A 15,951-nucleotide genomic window follows, 5' to 3' on the forward strand; every position below is an offset into this window, starting at 1 on the left:
ACTAACCATGCTAACACAGACAGGGTATATGACGTATGACTTCTTGACAACATGTAATGTCTATGAACATTATACATCTTTGGCAGTGTCAACCCAGGGTGACCGTTGAAGACATATTGTCAACTTCAGGTAGTTAGTTTAGTGTGTTGGTCAACCTAGGGTAGTCACGATGTGCACTTTCAAATGTAATACGTTTTCGTTACATTTGACAATCCCTGAAGAGAGCGGCCAGCAGTCCCCTCGAAAGAAGTTTGTAGGATATGAAAAATTTAATGAACTAATCCATCATGGTGTCAACACAGCCAGAGTCAGTCTGTCTATCGTGCTCAGAAAGTGCTCAATATTGCAAAACAGCTAAACATGCTAAATAACAACATTTTACTCAAGTTAGACTATCTTTTGAATAAAGTGCTCAAAGTGTTTAAAAAAGTGTTACGCGTTTTACTGTTTATAAATTAACACCCATACACCTTCACAGTAGGCCTACCTTATCCATTAAAGAGTTCAAGGGTTCCTTAAGTGTTGCTCTGCTGTATTTGCAGTGTACTGCGTCAGTGGAAATCGGGCTATTGCAATACTTACCTAAATTTTACCGGTGTGTTCAAATTCTGATTAAAAAACCATGTAGCCTCTACCGTTTGACCAAATCCTGATTCACTGTACCCAGTCCAAATTGGCTAATGACAAGAAGAAAAATATGGAAGAAGAAGAAGAAAAGGAGGAGGAAGAAGAACAAAAAGAAAAAGATAATGACCAATATTTTATGTTCTGTTATCTAATTTACATTAAAGCCTTAATGTACGATCTTTTTTCAGAATATACTTTTTTTTTCAAAACCGATTTGTTGGCATATTTGTAAATACTTACACATATTCCAACTTAAATGTTTATGAGGTTGTTTCTTTGCAAATTCCCAATGTTTTTCGAGTCCAAATATATTGGGAACTTTCATAATGATTGCATATTGTCATTTTGGAAGAAAAAAAGAAAAATCTTAAAAATTTCAAAAGATCGTACATTAAGGTTTTTTAAAGCCTTAAAAGGCCTACAAAATTCGTTATGAATTCGGCAGACGGCCGAATCCAGATTCGGCTTTTGGTAAATTCATTTTACGCATGCATTACTTTTGAATTTGAGAATAAGGGATCAATGCTGTACATAATAGAGGGCAGCATATCAATTTTTTAACGGAGATCAGATGATAACGGCATAGTGAGTATTCAAAAGAGGGCGGCATACAGGGTTAGCTAACGGTGACTCGCAGTACGGTCAAAGACAATAACCGTTAAAAAATCGATATGCTGCCCTCTATAGGTAAAGCACTGATCCCTTGTTCTCTCATTCAAAAGTAATGCATGCCTAAAATGAATTTACCAAAAGCCGAATCCGGATTCGGCCGTCTGCCGAATTCATAACGAAATGAAACAATTTGTTTCAAGAAATTGGGTTATATTGCTCCAGTAGTTTTCGTCGGTCGCATCATGTACTGACCTATTCGACGCAACACACTTTTCGTGATAATCGCGATAGAAAATTCTGTTGTTGGATTTGGCTTTATACTTACTTATTTCTCAATAGAATTTCCTCGACAGAGTACTTGTTTAAAGAGACATAAAAGTATCATTTTGGTGAAATTTTGTTAAACTTATAGCTCTTTATATTTCTTTACTCTGTCGCTATATGTTTCAGTCTCGCGCTATGTTTTTATTTATATGTATAGATCTCTATGTCATGCCTGTATTAGTTACGCCCGGTGTGGTTTCCACAATTCACCACGTATTTGTTCACAAAGGTATTGAATAAACTTTGACATGATCTGGTCCATGGGGGGCCAAAGGCGGCAAATTTGAAACTGAGATAAAGGTAAAAATATGGATTAAAAAAAACAATAAAATACATAAGAAAATAGGCATCAAACTTCGTAACTTTAAAACCAAGTATGCTAGACCTTTGGTGTTGTCAGTAAATGATAGCCTATTGAATGTATAATGCAATCTACCAAAAAACGTTTTAAAACGCAAAAAGGGGCCAAACTTTTCAAGCAGGGCTACGAAATCCCCGGTATCGTGGTACCGGCGTTCCCAGAAAAAAAAAAAATAAGAGTCGCAGAAAAAAATCAAGACGGGAAAATAATTTAAAACATCCTAATCGTTAATATCATTTTTCTGAAGCACTGAAAATATTCTGTGAACACTACCACTCGTGAAATATTTTCTGCGAACTTGGACGATAACTGATAAAAAAAAAAGCTAACGCTCGATTCACTGTAGTCTCTAACGCTGCAACGTCAACATGAGCTCCATACCAGACTATACACACCGCTGGGATCCCAGAAAGTAACATGAGGTAGAGCCTAATTGGGAAAAACCTGTTCCCCAGAAAAGCAGGTTTTTCATTGACTGTCAGAAGGTGAGTTTCCCGTCCGTGGTAGAAATCTTAGTCTTTCATCACGTCTTCGAATTTTCCCGATACGTCACTTCGTTCTATTCATACGGTTCTATCAATTCTATCAATTTCATCACCGAATGCCATCTAGTTTTAGCACTAAAATATTCGTCGTAGATATAAAATTACGTAACATCCGTATAATTTGAATGTCCATTAGAAATGTTGTTGCACATGCCTTCCTCAATGTGAGTTTATGGGTCTCCAAATCCGTCCGCTTTTTTGAGTTGGTTGCGCGGTTAGTGATTCTTTGTAGCCATACGGGGCAAACTAGTTGGATATCCATATTTCGCGGTTAGTGGTTTTAGCGACCCGTAACCACCCCAACCAGCTACATACCTCATCCAGCTATTTTACTTATCAAAATACTAGTGTCTACCCATCATGACGAAGCTCCTACTTCCGGTAATACCGCACACAATTTATACAGGTGTGTTTATAGCGCAAATACAATATCCTTCGGTTAAGAAGGATATCGATCTACCCTACATCCAAATACTGCTAGTGTTTATCCGGATAATTTCTGACCGGATAGAAATTTACCGTAATGTACCGCACATCTGCTCCCACTATAAACACGCTCGTACGCATAACAAATGCACTACGATCAAATAGGTTGATGACAACATTTGATTGAAATGACTGCACTGCACTATGATTTAGTGAAGGACACCGGTTCAAATCCTTTGTTTAGAGCCAATCGATAAAAGCATGCAGGGCCTCTATATAACCTTCATCCAGTAAGGATCAGCCAAGCACGAAAGGTTTCTTGTTTAGCTCAACTTTTTTCTTCAAACATTTATTACCATAGGCCTATAATCATAATGCAGGCCTATATCAAGTGTACTGAGAGAGTAGGAGGATTTGTTTGATATTATTCTTGATTTTGATTAATATTATAGTCATACCTGTTTGTTTCCTTAGCATCGGATATTAAAATTACAATTCTCCACATACACATTCCAGTTTGCAAGAGAAGATGTAAGAAAAGCAGGGAGAACAGAATTACAGTGGTTTTTTGAAGCTCTGGGGGAAAACTAGCTGGATATCCATATTTCGCGGTTAGTGGTTCTTTGTAGGTCTGCAGTCTGCGGGGCAAACTAGTTGGATATCCATATATCACGGTTAGTGATATTTTGAAGCCTTGTGTGGCAAACTAGTTTGATATCCACATTTCGCGGTTAGTGTGATCATGGAAGTAAGAGACATGGAAGCTGGTCGATCCAACACCTATTGAATTATTTACGTAACATTCTATAGAGGGTACGTATCAAGCTATTGTGATAACAATGTAGTCAGCGTGTCTTTGATGTGGATCAGACTTGCCGCCTTTATTGCCAGTTCGTTTATTTACAGGTCTATTATTTTGAGCAAAAATCGTGTTTTTCTTGATTATGTTTCAAGTATGTTGTTTTTATTCGGAAAAAAAGTGACAGGGATGTTAGATTTGTAATCCATAATTACAGAAATCCAATCAAAATATCGATTTCTACCCTATACTTACAGAATTTCTTAAACTTCAAAATATTGGAAATCATGCATTTACGTCTAAACCGCTAATTAGCGGTAATAATTGATATGCGCACTTGGCACATGCTTTACATTATAAAATGAATCCCGCATCTATTTGTGTGCCCGGGGCTGCCCGAAATTGCTGTTGACCAGAATGTTCCAGAGTCTGGTATTATCTTTACATTTTGCGTAAAATAAATTGTATTTCATTTCATTTTCTGTTTTAAAACTGCTATCTGAAAGTCTAGCATATATATACATTAATAATCGGTAGGTTTTCACATAATTACATACTTTTAATAAAATTGTATAAATTAAACTGATAGCATTCTGACCATTACGTAGGGATTTTATAAAATCTGTTTGTGTTCATAAAACTAGTCATGCACTGCGGTAATATAACACAGCCCATTATCAGGACTTAGTACACGACCTGGTACTGCTATTGATTTTTAAGCGGGAACTTTGATTTTAGACATGGTACACGTTGACCATGCGTTGACTCAATTGTTCCACTTCCAACTGTACTGCTTTTGTTCAGTATCGCGGCAAGTATGATACTCACTTTGATGTAGTATTTGACCAGCTTCCATGTGTATTACTTCCATGGTGTGATAAATGGGACCAAGTTTAGAAAAGGGTGAAAAGCTTCACAATTTTTTTTAAACTTTGGCCCTTTTTTACGTTTTGGTAGATATTGATGCTTTTTTGAGTTGGTTGCGCGGTTAGTGATTCTTTGTAGCCATACGGGGCAAACTAGTTGGATATCCATATTTAGAAGATGTAAGAAAAGCAGGGAGAACAGAATTACATCTTCTCTGGTATAGTAAAAAGCTGTCTTTTTATAGTGTTTAGAAAATATTTACACAACCACCAACTATCAAAAGACTGGGGGTTCTGGATTCTAGTCCGAGTAATTAATGGATTATTGTGTCATAATATGCCTACTGCGGTTGAAATTGCATACGATGATTCTACACTGACGTATAGAGAACATCAACTTTCACACTTCTCGGACCTAAAGGTTATAAGGGATTAAACGCTTGAATGATGTTGTTCATACTTGCATCTACCGCCGCTATTGCCATCGCTCGATGCTAGCCTTTCCAATATGCTTCTTGCGTGCAGTGTGTAAATAAACGAGTTAGGTGTGAAGCATGAACGAAAGATTAACATTGTTATACGTCGACAGATGCCCATAGGTGCTAGTATGAATTTCCATTTGATATAATTGGGCACTTCAGGGTTCAATATAGATTATATACAATTAAGTATGATATATTTTCGATGGTAAATATATTTCACTTTAAAAGTTTTTAGTTTTCATAATTGCAATTTGTTAATATTATATAAAAAGCGAGTATAAGTCTATAATTGTAAGAGTATCCGATCATTTTGAATTTTAATAAATGCGAAACGCCGGCGGTAGTGACCAGCAAGAACTGTGTATGCCTGCGATTCTTGCAGTAGTTTTTATGAATAGAATACAATAGCGGATACAATAGCGAATACAATAGAACTCTGTTACGGGCAAATAAACCTTGTCGCGTTGCTAAATTTCACTTCTTCTTTTTTCATTAACTAACCGTTATTTTTTAAACTTTGGAAACCCTCGACGCGAGGTTTTTAATAATTACAATAACTCAATTTTCAAAGATGCCTCATTTGGCCCCCATGGACCAGATCGTGTCACAAATATGAGCGTTCTTCTGATATCAAAATCATAGTTTTTTATGAATGCAAATGAGGGATGAGGCTATCGATCGGGTCAAGGTCCTTTCATGAACTTACATTTTCCTCATTTTCTGAACACGTTATTAATTCTGTCCCTTCTGGTGTGTTTGAAAAACTTCCAATGCGAATGTTCGTGGTCTGAAGAACAACACGAGCTTCTATGGCAAATCCCACCAAGTTCATCCTATCAGATGTTATGGAAACTAAAACATAAACATATAGAATACAATCCCTGGTTTCAAGTTATAAGTTTTCGTTTCTCTTTTGTTCAGAGACCAACAATCAGGATAGTAAAAAGAGGGGCAGAACCAGTGGCGGCACCAGAAATATTATGTGACAAACTTAAATGAATACAAGTTTTAAGTTTCTAACAAATGGTACAAACAAAGGTATATGTAATGACGTCAGCGTAGGCAGGAAAATAGGATTGCTTCGTGAGTGGCGGCATCAGCGCTGGTAGTAAATTCTCTTTACTTTACCTTAGTTGCTCGGCTCAAAATTTAAAAGGGGAAATATCTGACAGTAAAAGCGAACATTTTATGGAAAGAAATACTAATCTATTTAATATGAAAATGGTATAATATAACCGCGAACGTCCTCTGTTGGAGGTATACCATAAACGTTCGCCTAATGGCGCTATGGGCTCCCCTGACATAACTGGTATTTTAGACACAAACTAAAAGTGCCCTCCCATAAAAATCCCACCAGCAAATAAGGGCACATACCCTTAATTCTTGTTGGGATTTTTTTAGGAGGGAGCTCTCTATTTGTACATGAAACTTACCCCAAGTCAAAGGAGCCCAGGGGCGCCATTAGGCGAACGTTTACGGTATCCCTGTTTAGGTGGTAGAATAATCAAGGCCCACGTTTCCAAGTCTTTACAAACGACCCCAAACACAAACTATCCCTTACCCCACCCCGACCGACACACGAATACCCGTATTACCTTGTACTTCAAGATTTGGGCCGTAAACCGTTTGATCAACTTCAATAGTAAATGGCAGGCCGTACAGTTGAGGTTCTCCCGATAATTGCGATGGTATAAGATTGGAACAAACGTCATCTGTGAAGGTCAAGTCAATGCTTTAAATTTATTAAACAGATTTGATATAAACTAATTGCTTATTGGAGTAATCTAGTCATGACACCAATTTGCATCAATACGGTACTCATCCGGGTTTAATTTTGACGTTAGTGCAGATCACGTTTAAACGCAGTACATATTGCAAGCGTAAATTGTCTACGAATAAATTTGCCTAGATCATTGCACTACATGACGCATTAGAAGTCGGACTGAGAGAGCGATAGCAGTGCACTCTGGTATGCGGTATAATGGTGTGCTAGGTTCTACACTTGTTTGAACAGAAACCTTCGGCATAATTCTGCAAAACTTGAAACTCTCTCACGAGGCTTTCCCCCTCCTCTCCAAACTTTTCTACAATCTCCTGCATTCACAATCCTTCCACGCCCAAAGAGAAACACGGACATACACACCCCACTACAGGCAGACAGACACTTATCAACTTTAATATACTTACTAATACTAGATTCTGTTGTGCCATCCTGTCCTTGAACATAACCAGCTAGGGCTAGCGTCAATACAATGAGTACCGACGTAGCCATTATTATCTGATAAGGAGAGAAACAAGCAATCACTAGTATGGTCAATCCGAATTTTGTTCCATATTTAAAATGTTTATTATTTGCGCGAGTGAAAATGCACAAACAAAACGGAATTAATGAGTGAATAGAAAAAAAGTATAGCAAAAAAAAAAAAAAAGAAAGAACAAACAAAAAAAATTAAATAAACGAAAAAAACAAAAACAAACAACAAACAACAAACAGACAAACAAACAGAAACGTGACCAGTATTGAAAAAAATAATGATTGTGATGGCACTGATGGTCTTCCTTTAAAATAGCTAATTCTTAGATTCGTTCATTTTTCTTGCAGTTTTAAAATGTATATTCGCCGTAAAAGTAGCGATATAACATGGCTTATTAACCATAGCGATGAGTCAAAAAAGAGTTTGGAATGTATTGCCCCGCACTACATATTGGCTGCACTCATGACCTGTCATGTCTGTGTGCAATCAGAGATTGAATGTAATACTACTCTCTTCAAAGATACTAGTCGTACAGGTGCGAGTGAACCATAGGCCTCAAAAATACATAATATGAAATTTCTATAATTATAATTACGATAATAATCTATGTGATTCAGAGGAACAGCGTACGTCTAGTGCAGGGTACTTCCTTCTGAAATAGTTTTGACCCATCGCTATAATAACTAATACTGTTAAATCGCTACTGCCACAGCGAAGAGAATTCTATCACCCCCATGACCCATTATTTATTGAAATTCACGAACAAATAGGAGAGATCGAGTCATTTTTAATCATTTTAAGCAGCTTTCTTCTTCTGGAAACACTGGCATGATTTTGTATTAGAATTCAGTAATTTGAGGGCTTGTCGTACAAAATAATGACGGTCAACCTATTTTTCCCCAGCCAGAGGAATCAGGCAATTATTTTCGTTGACTTTCCAACCAGCCAATTTATGTTGGCAGACATTAAAACTGAAATTATTATAATTACAAGATAGTTATACTCATTGAAAGCATGTAATACGTGCTGGTATGATAACCATTAGCATAATTACAAAATGAAGTTTATTGGTGCGAAAACAGTGTTACCAAGCAAATGGCAATATTTTCAATATTTCCATGGTAATCAAACAACATATGCCTTGGGCTCTGTAATATTTAATATTATCCAGCCACGAGTATATTATTCAGAACGAACGGAATTAAATGAAATTAAAAGACGATTTTGATGGCTGTTTAAACATCAAACGTCATGTTATTCCCCTCTTTTTAACGAGCCGCGACGCTTAGTCAATCGCATTACCGATTAAGTAGTAAATATGTGTCTTCTTCAGTGGTGTAACATCTCAGGCCAAAAAATGAATCTTACACCATTCAGAGGAAATGTGGCGGGGAGACTCAATTTATGCAAGATACAGAAAACACACACAGCAAAATGTGTCCAAGTGGACATTAAGGGGAAAGTTGAATCTTGATATTATTATGAATAAAGAGATTCAGCTATTTAGTAGTTTTAATCATATACTGTGTGCATTTATGCCGATTTATATTTATAAGATGAGCATAGATGATAGAAATGATACCATTGGGTATTCTAGTTGCAATCCATAGACCCCCTATCAGGTGGACGACATTAACTTAATCTCCCCACACACGGGGTGTAGTTTCAAATAGAGCTACTTTTCAGATAACCCCTTGTTGAAATTCACACTCCTGTACGGAATATTATGGTCATATTCTATAAACCATGTTTGTTCTTTATTTTTCCGTTATATTTTTACCAGAACAGGGACATAAATAAATGGAAGTAACCGGTTTAAAGGGGGACTCCGGCAATCGTAACATTATGCCTTATATGTTAGAAAAATAATTATCAAGCACGAATCCTATTGTTTTATTTAAAACAAACTCATATTGACCATAAAAACGAATAAAAACAGTCGGCTCTCAACACGCGATATTCAAAATTCCCGCGCCGAAAATGTCTAAGTGCAATGACGTAATGGTTATTTGTGTTCAATTGTCGTCAGCCTTCATTGTATTACTGGGACGTCATTGCACTCGGCGCCCGGGAATTTTGAATATCGCGTGTTGAGAAACGGATGTTTTTATTCGTTTTTATGGTCACTATGAGTTTCTTTTAAATAAAACCATGTGATTCGTGCTTGATAATTATTTTTCTAACATATAAGGAATAATGTTGTGATTGCCGGAGACTTCCTTTAAATGCTTTTATGTGCGTTTGTACAAGCGTGCAAAAAACAAATCATGAGTCCTAGAGAATACCCCTTAGCTACTTAATGTTTTTTTTAAATATATATTTTGACAATGTGTTATTGTTCTATTATGATAATACAGGCATGACCAACGTACGGTGAATTCTGTGCAGCTCTCAAGACCTGGGGAGGGGTGTGGTGCGTTGAATATAAGGAACTTCAAATCGCTAGCTTGTAATCAATTATCCACTTATTACTAGAATAGGTCTTGAAATTATTGAAATAATGCGACTGACAATATCGGGGACCATGTTGACAACGCGCGATAACTTCCAGCAGAATTGTCATTTACCCTCGTACTACGGAGCGTGGGATGGGGTTGTCGACTTAAGGTTTTTCACCCGCCACACTAAAACGTTTTTGTTTATGCTAATCGCATGCCATCCATCCTTAGTGCTCATAAGGGGGTTACCGTCACAAAGAAACGCGTGTGTTTACGACCTAAGCTAATCCTAGATCCACCCTTTGCGCTCATTTTAGCGATAAATTTTATACCCCAGCACCTTACCCGGGGGTAGGACCGATCATCAAACATGAACATAGGGGGTGGTGAGGCCAACCATTAGTTCATACAGTAAAATCCATAATTTTCATTTCGCTCTTGTAAAATTATTCAAAGAACAACTGACTTTTTACTTGTTAGTTAGGTTGAAATAGTCATTGCCTTTTATATTTAGGAGAAGAATTTGGTGAAAATCGCATGTTCGTAGTCCTTGTTACAAAATATGGCTCAGTAGTTCTAGGGCTAACACACCAAGGTAGGACTGATGAGCATCAAAGTCGACCATATTGGAGTGGGGATTGACGACAAGTTTCTGCAGTAACATTAATGATTATTCCGTTGCGTACTTTTGATATTATTAGGTATATGGAAATTTGGTATTCGGTGTAAAAATCGAGGCAACACTCACATTATGAAGTGATAGTGAAATTACGGGTAAATGCTTTTATTTAATTTGATAGTGCTTGGTACGAGCGTACATTGGTACCAAATATAACAAAATATGACGGTTGCACCACCCCTTCGTAGTTCGTGTTAGAAAATATCGCCGAGTAGGGCGAGATTTAAAAATACATAAAGAAAAAGCTTTGTATTAATGTTATTGTTGAGTCGTCAAAAAGTTTCAAAATGGTTCAAGTTTACTTAAAAGTCAAATCTGTACGTGTTATTGAATGGCCTCCAAAATCGGCACATACAGAATATCCTAACATTTAATCTGCGGTCTGAGTAATTCCTTATTTGTTATATAAAAATGTTCGTCACCATTGATATGCTATATTACCGATAATTTAATCAGAATTATAATCACCTTACCTTGAAAAAAATCGTCCATTTTACTGCAGTATGAAAAACTCACCTTTTATCAGTAATGTTCAACATTTCCGCCAGTTTTCCTACTTCTTAGGCGATTTTTTTGTAAACCCCACTTTTATGTTTATTCAATTCCAAAAGTCACCTAATAAGGCGCCACCTTCAAATTACAGCTTCCAAAACTTTAATACGATACTAATTTGGAACTTACACTTTAGAACTTTTAAACGCTCAGTAGGAACTGTTAGAATCCATGATTTTCCAGATACGCTCACCTACTCGATATGATACCGCCGCTGAAGATGAAGCAGCCAAAACCCCAAGAAGCTAGTGAAACTATTGGCAACTGATTACGACAATGGCCTATTAAGGTATGCTTGATACCATATATGGAATTGAGACGAGGTATTACAATAAACATTATCATAATCGTGTGAGCAACAGACTATGTATCGACAGATAGATACGTGTATGTTGCCATGGCTTTTTAATTACCTAAAAACATGATGTGTTTTTTTTTCCGTTCGTTAGCAATCAGCCGTGCCTTGCTTTAGGCATACAAACATATCAATAAATTTATGCTTATGTTACTGTTAGATTTTTAAGTTAAATTATCATAATTTGTGGGTGTGTATGAGGTAGGGTAGGTTTAAAAGTTATAAAACGCATGGGTTGCATATATTGTGAAGAGTTCCATATCTATTTTTTCTTATTTGAAATTTAGGCGAATATACCTAGTCAAATATAAAGACAATGATAGAAAAATAGTGATGTTAGTGATCATAGTTTCAATAATATAGGGTGGCAATTTAAAGCTAGCATAATAAGGCATTGGTGGCCTTAACGCAAAAAGTTTGAAAATGCCGCACATCGCGTTTTGCATCCAACCTCTTCATTTGTTCAGTAACGGGAACCTTGCGCAGATAAAGGATGATACCCCAGCTGCTAATAATAATGAATATGGTGTAAAAATGTGTCATAGGATTGAATGTGATGTAATTCGTTTCTTTATTCAAATGTGTTGATACCAAGTTGACATAGCATAAAACATCAATGTCAATTTCAGCGGCAACATATCTTTTTGTATCTTCGAGTAATTCTAGATTTTGTTTGCGTATTTTAATACGACAAGTAATATGAGACCATTTCTATCTTAATTAGTGCAATCGTTCTGTATTGATCACTGTAAATAGATCAAACTATTGTTAGCAAATAGGTCAAAACTATTATCATTTGACATGGAATATTGTTGACGGCTCGCATCTTCGTCAGTCATTACTGATTTTAGAACAATCTGTATCGATTTGAGCTAATGTTTAGGAAATGTATAGTTTTTGTATATTAGGAAAGCCTGACCTTGAATCAATAGAAATTAATAAGAGCTCTAAATTTTGAATTGCAATTCAATTGCCACTTTTTTTCTTTCTGAGACAGCCATGGAGACAAGTAATTCATAATAATAAACTGGTTAATTCATGGATGATTACTCTTGTAGGAAGATATTTTGTGTACGTTTTTCATTTGTTTTATTGCTTTTGCTTTGTTATTGCTATTATTGTAAATATCAAGGAAGCAGATCATTTCCAAAAATGTTAAATTTACAAAATGAGTTTTTATTTTAAAATTGGCATGTGGAACTTGTTTTTCCCTGTATCTTGTATTGACGCTTACTGTGTGACAAGAACATGGTATACTCATATATAGGAAATATTATAGAAAATATGATTTTCTCATTAAACACCAATTCCTTTAACCTTTATCTTAATATAAACGCTTCAGCCCCCAAATGACTTGGATCAATCTTAGGTCGGTGGAAAAGTAAATTAACCTATCATCTTACCCGGAAAGGTGAGAATATCATGGTGAAAAAACTTTTTTTTTAAACGGGATCTCTGGGTGAGCAGCCTCTGATATTGAATTCCTAGTTCTAAATGGTTTCAAATGGCTTTGGTATTTTTGAAATAAGCAACACAATCAGTGATAAAATGAAATTTGCTGTTCAAGTTGAAAAATAAGGGTCTTTGGGTGACAGATGGAATGGAAAATTAAGGTGTTCGACTTTAGCTTAGATGACAGAGCATGTATTTGAAAAAATATATTGGGTATTGTGTGATAGCGATGCCGAATATGTGGATCTTAACAGTCCTACATACGCGTCAGCTACAAGCGGGAGTGGCACCTGCGGGGGTGGGGTGTATCCCAACGCAAGAGTTTTGAGTTCAATGTTGATCTGGAATAAGGCGAGTCAACATTATAGTAACATCATTCCAGCAAATGGTTTAAGGCGGAAATGTTTTGTATGGAAAAACCATACAACAACATTTTAGAAATTTAAAATATCAGTATTTTGAATAAACAAATTAAAAAAACTGTTCTTAAATGTAACGTTTTAAACCCTTTATATGACTCGACATTTAAACGTTTTTGCTTGTTTTTTTGTTTATTTATATTTTGTTCATGTTTTTTATTTTTTTTTTAGTTTTTTTTTTTTTTTTTTTTTGTCAAACGTTTTGTGTCTACATATGTACATGTCATTGAAAGGTCTATTAAATTGAAGCCAACAACCAAGTTTTGAACCCTTTATATGGTCCAACATTTAAACGTTTTTTTGGGTTTTTTTGTATTTTGTTGTTTTTTTTGTTTTTGGTCAAACGTTTAGTGCTTACATAGGTACATGTAATGGATAGGTGCATTAAATTGAAGCCAACAACCAAGTCTTTTTAACAGTAGTCAATAAATCATATTCTCCTTTCTCTCATAATGACCATGTTTTACATTCGCCTGACACAGATGGATTTTAGTAGCGCCTATTAAATATTTTAGCCTAATTGAATTTCCACTCCACCGATTTATAACAGTAGTAGATAGATCACTTTCTGAGAGATAAAGACATCATGATAATGATCAAATGCCTTATTATTATTTTATTTATATCAACAACAGTGGATGGGTTTCCATGACAATTTGATCCCGAAGAAAAACATAGTTTCAATACTCGGTGAGGAAATGCGTTAAATGAGAGAGTAAAATTATACCTGGTTCGTAAAGCCAAAAGGTTATATTAAAAAATCAGTAACAGTTTGGCATGATTCTCTTCACTGATTTTGTAAACAAAATCTCTTGCATAAGATTACTTGCATTCATACAAATCTCAGATACTTTCGACAAAATCTTAATGGTAAATAAATGACGGTTACTTTCAAATAACTGATTCGATTCTCATAAAAATGTCACAGAATCATAGTCGGCTGAAATTTCGGTGGGGGGGGGGGTTAACGCGTACGGGAGATACAACCCCCCCCCTTCCACACACACACCCCTACACCCCTAAAAATAGGGTATATAAACCAGCAAACACAAATAGATTTTGAAGAACCTCAGGCTCCCTCGAATGTAAGTTTATTCTAAAGGGTACATACTTGAAACCTTCCATCTATATTTATCAGCAAATTCGGTAAAAATCGCACCCTCTCATTTTAAACTTATTGTGATATTGTCCGGGGAATGAACGTATTTTGGTATCTCTGAATAACAGATACCACAACTACAGGTTGTAACCAAAAAAATGTAGAAAATAGTATTAAGCAAACATGTCACTTATTGTTTGTATTGAATTGACTTGGTCGTCAGGGTGATTTCTTAACCTACTATATAAGCTTGTTTCAGTAAAATCGGTTGTCGACAAAGAAAAATAATGTGCAATAGTCCTAAAACAGGTTGGGCCACTTCCATGTCTTTGTGTAGCAACAGTGACTGCATTGAGTTGAATCATGAACCATCTGGTCAGTGCTATTTAGATTGGTCATTTTAAACAATTGCATCTAGGCCTAGGAAAGGATAATCAAGATTTGGATCTGAAGCTGAGGTTTAAAAGGGAAGATAAACTTGGACAATAGAGCTGTTAACTAATTGATGGTTCTGTCTTCCCTTAGAATCCCAAATGCTTCCCTAGATAGGCAGATGTCGAAACTAAAACGAAAATGGATTTTGTATGAAATATGCAAAGCAGTGCATTATTACCTATAGTATGACCACTAGTCACTATTGCCCAGGCAGGGGAGAATTACTGACCCAACTTTTCCCTGTTTTATGCTTTAGTCCATTTTCCCTTAAAATAATTATTTTTGTGGTGGAAATGCGTAAAAGCCAAGGGACCACTACATGTATGCTAATGCTATGTACCCAATATAATTTTTCCCTAGATGACACTACCCTGAAGAGCAGTCACTGCCAGCCAATGACCATCTATTTTATTCCAAAAATAACCATAAAACATAATAATACATGTTCCAGTAATACATTTTCCGCCTAAATTAGTAAAATTTTATTTTTATGTTAACATAAATATCATATTATTAATAATGTCAATTAAATGAAAAAAAAACGTGAAAAACCTTTGCTTTTGTTCTGCAATCTTTGACAATAAACATGAGAGTTCATTTTACGCGGTACAGAATTAAGGGTTGACCAAGGAAAGGTAGTCGAGCCATTCACAAAGATCAATTTTCATTGTCTATAAAATATTATTGAAAAATTACACCTTGATGCTTTACAGAAGTTCAGTCTACAAAACATAATTTTTATACTTTGAAAACGTGTTTGATTTATTGTTCTTAATGAGTTATGTACGTTTGATGATGAAGGTGATGTTGTTTCAGCCCTCTTTACAACATAACATAACATAACAGGACCTAGAAACGTATATATGTGATATTTGAATCCTTCTACACGCTTGCTATGTAATGATCAATGCATTTTTTGCCAAAGCTCGCTACCATTGGTAGGATCCTGTGAACTACCAAATCGCAACAGTTTAAAATAGTTACTAAGATTAATGTGGGAAATTGGCAAAAAGTGGCCCAACTCTGGCGATTAGTGTAAAATCGAGCTTAGCAAACTAGAAAAAGACACCAAGTAAAAAAAAAAACTGTTAGCCAAGAATATTACTTGATTTTACTGCATATCACATTACACCATGACCCTTTTTTTTCTGAATGGCATAAATGCATGTCGATTTTACAAAATGCAAGCTTGGTATGCGCGAAAATGTCAAAATTGGTCCAATTC

At 35.8% G+C, this 15,951-nt stretch overlaps 1 protein-coding gene across 1 annotated transcript in view; it reads right to left on the bottom strand.

Annotated features, from left to right (window-relative positions):
- Positions 1 to 11,063, bottom strand: part of LOC140139205 (uncharacterized) — a 30,622-nt gene extending 19,559 nt beyond the window's left edge. The window contains exons 1-5 of the mRNA XM_072160988.1: positions 10,931 to 11,063; positions 7,230 to 7,320; positions 6,638 to 6,754; positions 5,749 to 5,894; positions 583 to 677 (exon numbers count right to left, since the gene is read on the bottom strand). Coding sequence (XP_072017089.1) covers positions 583 to 677; positions 5,749 to 5,894; positions 6,638 to 6,754; positions 7,230 to 7,314 — 443 coding nt within the window. The 5' untranslated portion in view covers positions 7,315 to 7,320; positions 10,931 to 11,063. The remainder of the gene's footprint in view (positions 1 to 582; positions 678 to 5,748; positions 5,895 to 6,637; positions 6,755 to 7,229; positions 7,321 to 10,930) is intronic.
- Positions 11,064 to 15,951: the final 4,888 nt, after the last annotated feature.

Source organism: Amphiura filiformis, chromosome 2 (assembly GCF_039555335.1).
Source record: "Amphiura filiformis chromosome 2, Afil_fr2py, whole genome shotgun sequence".
In the NCBI taxonomy this organism is placed as follows: Eukaryota; Metazoa; Echinodermata; class Ophiuroidea; order Amphilepidida; family Amphiuridae; genus Amphiura; species Amphiura filiformis.